Genomic DNA, 12228 nt, shown 5'->3' on the forward strand with positions numbered 1-12228 from the left:
ACAGGCTAGATGCAGGAAGATTGTTCCCGATGTTGGGGAAGTCCAGAACAAGGGGTCACAGTTTAAGGATATGGGGGAAGTCTTTTAGGACCGAGATGAGAAAAACATTTTTCACACAGAGAGTGGCGAATCTGTGGAATTCTCTGCCACAGAAGGTAGTTGTGGCCAGTTCATTGGCTATATTTAAGAGGGAGTTAGATGTGGCCCTTGTGGCTAAATGGATCAGGGGGTATGGAGAGAAGACAGGTACAGGATACTGAGTTGGATGATCAGCCATGATCATATTGAATGGCGGTGCAGGCTCGAAGGGCCGAATGGCCTACTCCTGCACCTATTTTCTATGTTTCTATGTTTACGAGACATGAGCAGTGTACAGCAGATATGTCAGTCTGCTTAACCACTTGCTCATGACTAATCTACGTAGAGAACTTCAAATCAAGTGGCAAGGCAAGATTCCAGACACATACATTCAGTCCCAGACAAACGTCATTTGCAACAAAACATCACAGATTTGGTCATGTCCGAAGAATGTTTGATGACAGAATACCAAAGTAGCTACTTTTACGTTGAACTGGCCAAGAGCAAACAATCATGCATTGGACAGAAACGTGATTCAGAGTATCTTACCAAACCCCTGAAGCGTTTCAACATTGGGGTGGCCCAGTGACGCATCTGGTAAAGCTGCTGCCTCGCAGCGCTAAAACGCATGTTCGATATTGACTTAGGGTGCTGCCTGTGTGAAATTTATACGTTCTCCTTGTGACCGCGTGGGTTTACTCCGGGAGATTTGGTTTCCTCACAGATCCCAAAGACATGTGGGTTTGTATGTTAATTGGACTCTAAATTGCCCCGAGGGTATGGGGAGTCATCGATGGCCGGTGTGGACTTGTGGGCAGAAGGGACTGTTTCCATGCTTGTATCTTTCAAGCTTTCAATTCAATGGGCACACACCACTCGGATAACAAGCATTGGATTGTCCTTTTTGGTGAATCTGCATTAAAAAATTGGGGTTCACTTATCACCTCGGGTGATGATGAAGCTTGAATAAAGAAGCAAAGTGGTAATGCAAATCTAAAAAGTCAAGAATCTCTTATGCTACAGCATTTCTACTCCTTTGCCATCTGTGTGGAATGGTTTCAAGTCCAGATTGGGCTAATCAGTCATCTTTTTGCATATCACAACACTAGATTAGATGTTCCGTCTTACTCAAGAACGAGTGATGAACAACAACAAAGTTATGCATTGTTTGTAAAGTTAGATCACATGGAATTCAGGGTGAGCAGTCGCTTGGAATCAAAATTAGTTTGCTGAAAGGTGGTGGAATAAGTCAGACGGTGTTAGTAGAAGGTTGTTAGAAGAAAAATGTTACATTTTTTGGAAGTATAATATTTAAACAACAGATTTTACTTAAAATTCAAGTTCTGCATTAGTCAATAATGGCTTTCAGCTGCCAGAGTTCAAACATTTGTAACATGCTCACTCTAGTGGCAAAAACCTGCAATGAAAGAAACTATGTACTTAATTTAATTCTTTAATCTTAACAATAGATCAGATGTTTTGTTGTAGCGAATGACAGCAGCAGCTTGCAGTTTATTTGCCATGCAGAACGTGCAATTGTTGATGAAATTGGCAAACAGAGAGTTAAGGGGAATTAACTCAGAACACAAGATGTGAAGTGAATATTTCATATTATTTAAACTATGAACATTTTTCAAAGAATGCAATAGAATTTCAGATACAAACTTCAACTCTATTGATTGCTAAAAGTAAAAGGGTAGCTAGGGAATGAATAGGTCCTCTTGAAGATTAGCATGACCATCTCTGTGCAGTTGTTCATGAAAAAGATGGGAAATATATTAAATTAATATTTTTCATGTTTTTTACTGAGGATAAGATTGTGGAAGCTAAGGGATTGAGGTGGAGGAGAATGTTGCACAATAGAGAGATCTGAGAGAAGAGGTTCATAGTTCCTGAAAAGTGGCAAGCCAGGTGGACTGTGTGGTGAAGGTGGCATTTCACATGCTGGCCTTCATTTGTTTGGTTGGTGGTGAGACCACACTTGGAATACAATGTGCAGTTAATGTCTAGAAGGATGTCAACAAGTTGAAAAGAATGCAGAAGTGATTCACCAGGATGTTACCTGGGCTTGCAGCTTGGCATTGGATTTTGTTACAGTACTTGCCCACTAGCACAGGTTACAGTGTGCCCTGCCAGGGCAGAAGCTAGGCTGGTAGATCGATTTGACTGCCAGGTAGAAATCCTCTCAAAAGGAAAATAAAATCTGTGCTGTGAACTTAAAAACTCCACAGAATGAAAGGAAACCATCCAAAGCTCTAGTCCCTTTTACTCTGATCATGTAATATCACCTGTCAAGAATTCGGAATATGTTTTAATGCTACATTCACTCATTTCACACACAATACATTCTAATGGTTTTCCACCATCAGATATATTTCATTCATACATTCTCTCAATAGGAAAATATAGCTCGATGGAATTGCCACTAGATGGCAAAATAGGTCTATTTGCAAGAGGAAGCAATTCCTCTTTAACTCTTTGCAGCTTACTTTAGAACCGTCAAAGTTGCAATAGAACGGAAAGTCTGAGGAAATAGCTTCCATGTTTAAAATTCCCCTTTCCATCAACAGTGAGAACATTTTGAACTAGTTTTAAGTTTCTTATTCTCAACTATTTTTACATATAATGATCAATTGCACAGAAAAAAAAAAAGTTGTGGGTGCTTATTGTGAATTAAATTGTGAATTAAATTGTGAATTTTAATTTCTTAAAAAGTGACCATTGAAACTACTTCAGTCACTTTAACCGAAGGTAGGATCTGTGTAAGATTCAGATTCAGATTCAATTTTAATTGTCATTGTCAGTGTACAGTACAGAGACAACGAAATGCATTTAGCATCTCCCTGGGAGAGCAACATAGCAAAAGATTTGAATAAATAATAATGTGTCCGGGGGGGGGGGGGGGGTGATTGGCAGTCACCGAGGTACGTTGTTGAGTAGAGTGACAGCCGCCGGAAAGAAGCTGTTCCTCGACCTGCTGGTTCGGCAACGGAGAGACCTGTAGCGCCTCCCGGATGGTAGGAGGGTAAACAGTCCATGGTTGGGGTGAGAGCAGTCCTTGGCGATGCTGAGCGCCCTCCGCAGACAACGCTTGCTTTGGACAGACTCAATGGAGGGGAGCGAGGAACCGGTGATGCGTTGGGCAATTTTCACCACCCTCTGCAATGCCTTCCGGTCGGAGACAGAGCAGTTGCCATACCATACTGTGATGCAGTTGGTAAGGATGCTCTCGATGGTGCAGCGGTAGAAGTTCACCAGGATCTGAGGAGACAGATGGACCTTCTTCAGTCTCCTCAGGAAGAAGAGACGCTGATGAGCCTTCTTGATCAGAGTAGAGGTATTGTGGGTCCAAGAGAAGTCATCGGAGATGTTGACTCCCAGGAACCTGAAGCTAGAAACACGTTCCACCTCCGTCCCGTTAATGTAGATGGGGGTGTGCGTGCCGCCTCTGGACTTCCTGAAGTCTACAATGAGCTCCTTGGTCTTCTTGGAGTTAAGGGCCAGGTTGTTGTCAGCGCACCATGCTGCTAAGTGCTGGACCTCCTCCCTGTAGGCCAGCTGTAAGATCCTTAATCCATAAATAGCTAGTTTGAAGCATGCCAAATACCAACTCTAAGCTGGAAAATTCAATACCGAGTTTGGAAGGGTGCATTGTGAGCAGGCAGAAGATGATGACTTATTTTTCAAATTTGTACTGGTCTCATTGTAATAGATTGTATAGGAAATCAGACAGATATAACAGAGTAAGTGTGGGATGAAGAATTATAGTGGCCGGCAATTCATAGGTCAAGGCCACTCCTGAGGACTGAACAGACTCAATCTGAGTTTGGTTTCTCTGATGTAGAGGAGACAATATTGTGAACACCAAATACATATTGGAGAATGTGCAATTGAATTGTTGCTTCATCTAAAAAGACCATTTATGTCTCTCGGTTGTGTGAAGGGATGAGTCAAAAGGATAATCATTGCATTTCTTTGCATGGGAAAGTGCCATAGAAAAGAGCACCAGTTTTGGGGAAGAAGGGAATTACCTCTTTGACATGCTGAAAGGGGATGGGAGAAGAATATGCGGCTGGCAGTGAAATTTTGTTGGAGCTGCCAGAAATTGAGAAGGATGGTCCATTGAATATGAAGGTGAGGACCAGTGGAACTTTGTTCTTGTTCTGTCTAGGAGACAGCTGTCAAAAACAGAAATATTGTGGTTTGTGGCGGCTCCTAAGGGTCGTCCCATTATACTGCCGAACCCCTCGGCACAGGAGTGGTGCAGTCCGGAGGCGGTCCTTAGCCGGAGGGTATAAAAGGCAGGGTTTGGGTGCCATCTTTTCCTGGTTTCGTCTTCCCCTGAACCGGGAGGAATTAAAGTAAAGTGCTTCTCAAACTTCGGACTACTTGCCTCATTTTGAGACCCACGCACTACATTGGTGACCCCGACACTCCATTGGCATCATGATGGAGACCGAACAAAGCCCTACCTCCTCACACGCCAGCCCGACCCTGTCTCTGGACGCGGTCTCCGTAAAACTGCCCAGCTTCTGGACCACACGGCCGCTCATCTGGTTCCAGCAGGCGGAGGCCCAGTTCAACCTGCGGGGCATCACGGTCGATGCCACCCGCTTCTATTACCTGGCGCCGGAGAGTGTTCGAGGTCATCCACGGACTGGCTCACCCATCAATCCGGACGACAACGGCACTGGTGGCAGCTCGCATCATGTGGCACGGTCTGCGCAAGCAGGTTGCCCATTGGGCTTGCACCTGCATCCCGTGCCAGACGGCAAAAATCCAGCGCCATGTCCGCGCACCTCTCTAGGAGTTCAGTCTACCTCACCGGCGGTTCGACCATCTCCACGTGGACATTGTGGGGCCCCTTCCACCGTCCCGGGGCATCACCCACCTTTTGACCATGGTGGACCGCTTCACGCGGTGGCCGGAGGCCATTCCGTTGGCTGACACCTCATCGGCTTCGTGTGCTCGTGCGTTGTCCGCACACTGGATTGCTCGCTTCGGGGTGCCGGCGCACATCTCCTCCGACCGGGGGCCACAGTTCACCTCCGAGCTGTGGTCAGCCATGGCTCGCTTGCTGGGGGTGCAGCTGCACCACAACACGGCTTACCACCCGCAGGCTAACGGTCTGGTGGAGAGGTTCCACCGGCAGCTGAAGGCGGCATTGAAGGCACGGCTCACCGGCCCGGACTGGATGGACGAGTTGCCGTGGGTCATGCTGGGCATCCGGACCGCTCCCAAAGAGGACTTGGCCTCATCATCGGCGGAGCTGGTGTACGGGTCGACACTCACAGTGCCCGGGGAGTTCGTGCCGTCGGCGCCGGAGCAGCAGGAAACGCCCTCCTCCACCCTTCAACGCCTTCGCGAGCGAGTTGGCAGGCTCGCACCTGTCCCAACGTCCCGCCATGGGACATTTCGCCCACACGTGCCAATGGCCCTCACGGACTGCCCATACGTCTTCCTGCGCCGTGATGCCCACCGGACGCCACTCCATAGGCCGTACGAGGGCCCGTTCCGGGTGCTGGAACACGGGCAGTCGACTTTTGTCCTGGACATGGGGGGGCCGGCCGGAGGCCGTGTCGATTGACCGTTTAAAGCCGGCGCACCTGGACATTGACCAGCTGGTTGCTCAACCTCGGCCCCGAGGGCGCCCCCCCTCACGACTCCCTCCACCTGTCACTCCACCTGTCCTCCCGCCGGTCCCTCGACCTGTCCCTCCACCTACGGCACGCGGGCCGGCCGGGTCGTGCGCCCGCCGGTGCGTTTTGTGCCTCTGGTTTTGGGGGGGGGTCCTGTGGCGGCTCCTAAGGGTCGTCCCATTATACTGCCGAACCCCTCGGCACAGGAGTGGTGCAGTCCGGAGGCGGTCCTTAGCCGGAGGGTATAAAAGGCAGGGTTTGGGTGCCATCTTTTCCTGGTTTCGTCTTCCCCTGAACCGGGAGGAATTAAAGTAAAGTGCTTCTCAAACTTCGGACTACTTGCCTCATTTTGAGACCCACGCACTACAGGTTAATGATTTTGTCCACTTTGGTGGAAAGGGAAGCCATGTTTCAGGAAGAAGGAAGGCATTTCAGAAGCATCTATGTAGAAAGTCTCATCCCTGGAACAAATGCAAAGGATATAGAGGAATTGGGAGAATGGAATGGAGCTCTTATAGGAGGCAGCGTGGGAGAAACTGATAGCTATGGAAGTGTGTGAGTTTGCTTATCTATAGAGATAGAGCCAAAGAGATTCAGAAAATTGTGAAAATAATTAGAAATGGACTTTGTGAGTGTTATGACTGGATGGAAAATGGCAGAAAAGGTAATGACATTTTCAAATTCTATATCAGTGCAGGGAGCAGCACCAATGCAGTCATTGACGTAAAGTACACAAGTGCATACTAATTTTAATATTAAGATTTAGTGATTGAATTTTCAATGCCTTATAATGCTGACATACATGATTTGCACAATACTATTGCTCCATTTCATGTCAAATGCTAAAAATTTGGTTTTATAATTGGCTAAGATGAAATGTGTTTAATCTTGCCCATATCAGCATACAATTCTGGAAACAAACTTGCTATGGAATCTGTAAATCAATGAAACTTGGCTTCAGGTGCTTATAAAATGATGCATGATTTATGTGCTACGTTGCAGGAACTTTAATTATTTAACCTAAATATAACTTCAGGTTATTTACATTAAGATACCACTATGAAGTTAAAATTACTTAATTTTCAAACCTTATAACGCACCGGAATGCAGATTAAAATTCTGCCTATCATATCAGCCAGAGACAACAGAGGTATTATAATAAGATTATTAACATGTGCTGTAATTACTTATTTCGTGAATTTCATGGAATTATCAATCTGGAGTTCAAGCCCAGTGAGATGGGAACATATTTCATTTCTCAGTTTGACTGATCACTTATGAATGCACGGATGGAGCAAGGTGAGAGACCAGATATTTGATTAGTTGTTTGGCTACAAAATGAGTGGTAAACAAGTAGTTTCATGGGTAAGTTACAGGTGCCCGAATAGGGAGCTGAATTACACAGCTTATCAAATACAAGCAGGTGTGAGACCCATTTCATTTTGACATTCATACCTCATAGGCTTTCCATAAACAAACCATTGGTACCAAATCATCTTGATGGAAGTACATACAATTATGAGAGGCATAACTAGACAGTCAGAACCTACTCCCCATGGAGGAAATGTTCAACGCTCGAGGGCATAGCTATGAGATGAGAGGGGGAAGTTTAATGGAGATGTGTGGGGCAAGTAATTAACACAGAGGATGGTGGGGGCCTGAAACGCATTGCTAGAGGTAGTGGTGGAGGTAAAATTTAAAGGAGATGTGCGAGGCAAGATTTTTTACACAGAGGGTGAAGAGTGCCTGGAATGTGCTGCTGTGGGTGGTGGTTGCGGCTGATAGAATCATGGCCGTCCGAAGGGGGGGTGCGTTGGGTACGACCGCACCCCCCTTTTTTCCCCAAGAGTAACAAAAAATCTTGAGGATAACCTGGCCCACAGGATAAGGGAGTGTCCATTTCTCCGAGCCGGGGGGGGGGGGAGGGAGGGAGGTGGTGTGTGCCCGCCCGGTCCAGCGTCTCCATCCGCGGCGTCCGAGCCTCACCAACGGCTTGCCTGGCGACCTTGAGACCGTCCTCCAGTCACCGGGCGGGAGTGGCTGAATCTGAACCCAGCATCTGTAACCCCAACACCAGACGCCGCTACGGTGGGGTCCGCTCCCCTCGCTTCCCCCCGCCGTCGGGGCCCAAGCCATCTTCCCCCTACGACACCCCCGCTGGGCCCATGCCACCCCAGCTGACCCCCGCTGGGCTCATGCCACCCCCGCTGGGCCCAAGCCACCCTCGCTGTGCCCCACGCCACCTCCGCTGACCTCCGCTGGCCCAACGCCACCCCCACTGGGCCCACGCCACCCCTGCTGGGCGCACGCCACCATCATCTTTGTCCCCCCCCGCCAGAAAGAGGGGGGGATGTGGGAAGGGGAGAGAGAGGGGGAGGGGAGAGAGAGAGAGAGAGAGATGGGAGAAGAGGGAAAGGGGTTTTAGAGCTATTATATTTTCACCTCCATATGAATAATTTTAAACAATATCAAATAATATCAATCAATTGGAACTGCTTTCTTTTCCTTGATAATAATACTGAAAAATATGAATTCCATAGTTTGTGACAGAAATAAACATTTTAATGGGATCATTATATACAGATGTAACATTTCCATTTCGAAATCGGGGGGGGTGGGGGGGGAGGGAATATGCGTCAAGCCGATAGCCTAATCGTTAAAGAGTTAAAAGATAGCCTAATTGATAAAGAGCTGAGAAGAGAAATCGGAGCTGCCAAGGAAAGGTACTCTGAGAAGTTGAGGAGCGAGTTCTCAGCTTGTGACTCTTCTTCAGTTTGGAAGGGCATGCAAGAAATCACCAGCTATAAGAGGAAAGCCCCCCACTCTTTGGACAATCGTCTGCTGACAAACTACCTGAATGAGTTTTACTGCAGGTTTGAAAATCAGAAACGTAACCCTGGTACCCCCTCCCCAACAAACACAGCCAGACCTTAGTCTGCAAAGAATGGACTCTGCACCCTCTCCATTCCCATTCACCACCTCACACCTACTGAAGGCAAGACTCCAGTAATGAAAAGAGTGGACCCTTTCCCACCCCCACCAACACTTCACACCTAATTACTCTTTTTTAACCAGTACCTGCAAAGATGCACTGTCCCTGCCAGCATATCTCGGACCTGCAAACACTCAGCATAGGAGCACAGCAAGATGCGTACTCTCCCCTCTCCTCTAGCCATACCAATGACTGCACATCAACAGACACCTCTGTCAAGCTTCTCAAGTTTGCGGACGGCACAACCCTGATTGGGCTGATCCAGGATGGGGATCTCTGTACTCTTTTCAATTTGACATCTTTCCTATAACATGGTGCCCAGAACTGAACACAATATTCTAAATGCGGTCTCACCAACGTCTTATACAACTGCAACATGACCTCACAACGTCTATACTCAATACTCTGACTGATGAAGGCCAAAGTGCCAAAATACGTTTTGACCACCTGCTATACCTGCGACACGACCTTCAAGGAACCATGCAACCATCAACCATTCCTCTGCCCACCTGGTTGTGTCACGGCCAAGTTTGACAATTAGGCAACTCAAACTTTTGGCAACTCAAATGCCCAGGAACGAAAGAGAGTACTGGTCCATCATGGATACTGATCTCCCCCTTAATTCATGGGCGGATATCGCTTTTAAAATCTGGGGGACACACACACACACACACTTTCCTGGTGACCCAATGACAAGTGTTGATGACAACTAACAATTTTATCTCCTTCCATTCTCCTCTCCCTCCACCCCCCCCCACACACACATCTTACATGCATCTTACTATTGCGATCCTGGGGAAGACTTCAAAGACAGTGAAGGAAGGCCAAATGTGGTGTAAATTAAAATGGATATATATTTGTGCTGGGGCCAAACATCTAGGAGCTAGCGGCCTCCAACTGCAATCAACCTTGAGAGCTCCGGTCGCAGAGCCTGTGGACTTACCACCATGGAGCTGGCTGACTTCGGAGGCTGTGGTGGCATTGCAGTGCAACTCGACTTTGGAGGCTACGGCCTGCGGAAGGTAAAATTGGGAGCTTGCAGGTCCCAGGTCGGTGACCGACTTTCGGGAGCTCCAGCAACAACAGCAGTCTTGAATCGTGGGGCTGGAATCGGCCAGTTCACGGAGCCTTTCATCGCCCGGCTTAAAATCGGCCGTGGGATCTACCATCGCCCGGCGGGGGCTTCAACATCGATCGCCTCGACGCAGCAGTTTGACTGCCTGACCGCGGGGGAAGAAGCAGAGAAGAGAAAACATGGGGGGGATTGTCCCCACCTCTCACAGCATGGGGGGGTGGGGGGGGGGGGGGGAAGTCCACCGAGATTTCCACCCATTAAGGAATCTATAGGAAGTGCTGCCTCAAAAAGACAGCCAATATCATCGACGACGCACGCTACCCAGGCCACACTCCTATTTTGCTACGATCTTCGAGAAGAAACTACAGAAGATTGAAAATCAGGTCCATCAGGTTGAAGAACAGCTTCTTCCCTGCAACCATTAGGCTCTTGAACACCACACAGCACTTACTTCAAAAACAATGATATTCTATGGACTGTGTCTTTGGTTGCATTATGGACTTTGGTCTGTCCACTATTATGTTTACCTGGTTTAGTTTAGTTTAGTTTAGAGATATAGCGTGGAAACAAGCCCTTCGGCCCACCGGGTCCTCGCTGACCAGCAATCCCCGCACATTAATATTATCCTACACCCACTAGGGACAATTTTTATATTTACCAAGCCAATTAACCTACAGACCTGGACGTCTGGTGTGTGGGAGGAAACCGAGGATCTCTCAGAGAATGTACAAATTCCATACAGACAGCACCAGTAGTTAGGATCGAACCCGGGTCTCTGGCGCTGCATCCACTGTAAGGCAGCAACTCTACCGCTGCGCCACTGTGCCGCCTGTTAAGATGATTAATTTATTGTATTTTTCACTATTATATTTGTGTGTTATTACAATATTGGGTCTGTTAAACTACAGCAGGTAAGAATTTATTTGTCCCAATATCAGTACATATTAAAATGAAATATTCTTGACATTCTTGAGGTAGGCTGCGCCATTATAAGAATTGGGACATCATGTCATATCTGCACAATGCATTGGTTAGAGTATTGTGTACGGGTCTGGTTGCCTCCCTACAACAAGGGTGTGGTATCAAAAGATAGTGTGCAGAAGAGATTCACCAAGACCTTGTATGGCATGGAGGACTGTAGATATAAGGAAATATCGGGTAGGTTTGGTGTATTCTCATTGGAACTGTAGAAGGCTAAAGCATGATGTTTTAAAAAGGTTTAGAAAATCATAGATAGGTTAGTCAGAATCTTTTTCCCAGGGCAGGGAAGTCTGGAGCTAGAAGGTACTGGCTTAAGGTGGGAAGGGAGAATTTTAAAGGAGAACCGAGGGGTAAGGTTTTCACAGAGAGGGTGAATATTTGGAACGAGCTGCCACTGAAGTTGATAGCGAGAGGGACAATCAATAAGGTGTTTGGACATTTAATTAGATAAGAAAGGCACAGAGGGATATGGCACTAATGCAGGCTAATAGGATTTGTGTAAATAGGCATTGTGGTTGGAACGTTTGAGGCTAGGCCAAAAGAGCCTGTTTCTGTGCTATACTGTGCTATTCCATGATTCCATAACAATCTTTGTGACCATGTCAAGATTTATTTGTGCATTGCTCCACTGTGGGGATTCTCATATCTGGAGGAGATAAGCTCCTTTATGAGAGGTTTCCTTTTAATTATTGCTGTAAAATAGATGATCCCAGGACTGAAAATCAAAAAAAATCAACTTGAGGCTCTTTATAGGTGACTACAGAGGGCAATGCTTATTAAAGTCAGAATCATGGTCATCAATTCGTACAATACTAAACCAGGCCCTTGGGCCCGCCTTTCACTCGTGACCATCAATTATCTACCCACAACAATTCCATTTTCGAGCACTCGCTATTACTTTCATGCCATGGCTTTTAAAGTGCTCCCCAAAATACTTCTTAAATGTTGTTAGAGTACCAACCTCATCTACCAAGGAAGTGCATTCCAGATTTTGATCCCTCTCTGGGTGGAAAAAAATCAAATACCCTCTATGATAGTTACATTTACACTACTTGAATGTGAATCGAACTGAAAAGCGTTTAATGTAAAAAGGAAAGTGCTCGAGGAACTCAGCGGGTCAGATAACGTCTGTGGAGGGAATGGAAAGGTGATGTTTTTGGTCAAGACCCTTCTTCAGACGGCTTATAGTAGTGGGGTGAAAACTGTAAAAGAGAGACGGGGGCAAGACAAAGCCTGGCAAGTGATAGGTGGATCCAGGTAAGAGGGGTTTGATTGCCAGATAGGTGGAGTAAGTAACAAAGGCTGGAGATGAAAAGGAGGCAAAGGATGTCAGATGAGGAGAGGAATGAAATGTAAAACCAGAGGATGGGATATAGTTGGAATGAGACAGGGTGGGGGAAAAGGGGGGGATGAAGGGGAAATGAGGGACTTGGAGTTAGGAAATGAATGTACAAAGGAAGGGA

The 12228-nt window shown here is 46.9% G+C and overlaps 2 protein-coding genes across 4 annotated transcripts in view; one reads left to right on the forward strand and one right to left on the reverse strand.

Moving 5' to 3' along the window:
- The window catches only part of slc10a7 (solute carrier family 10 member 7), a 142502-nt gene that overhangs the window by 61267 nt on the left and 69007 nt on the right, over positions 1–12228 (reverse strand). The gene's annotated exons all lie outside the window — the stretch shown is intronic.
- Positions 4836–5793, forward strand: LOC129703722 (protein NYNRIN-like). Its single transcript, XM_055646409.1, has one exon. The coding sequence runs from the start codon at positions 4979–4981 to the stop codon at positions 5663–5665; it is 687 nt and encodes a 228-aa protein (XP_055502384.1). The 5' UTR covers positions 4836–4978; the 3' UTR covers positions 5666–5793.

The sequence above is a fragment of the Leucoraja erinacea genome, chromosome 1, assembly GCF_028641065.1.
Source record: "Leucoraja erinacea ecotype New England chromosome 1, Leri_hhj_1, whole genome shotgun sequence".
In the NCBI taxonomy this organism is placed as follows: Eukaryota; Metazoa; Chordata; class Chondrichthyes; order Rajiformes; family Rajidae; genus Leucoraja; species Leucoraja erinaceus.

Bases quoted from the DNA above. Each gene is read 5' to 3' on its own strand.
- LOC129703722 (XM_055646409.1), top strand. From the start codon at position 4,979: ATGGTGGACCGCTTCACGCGGTGGCCGGAGGCCATTCCGTTGGCTGAC.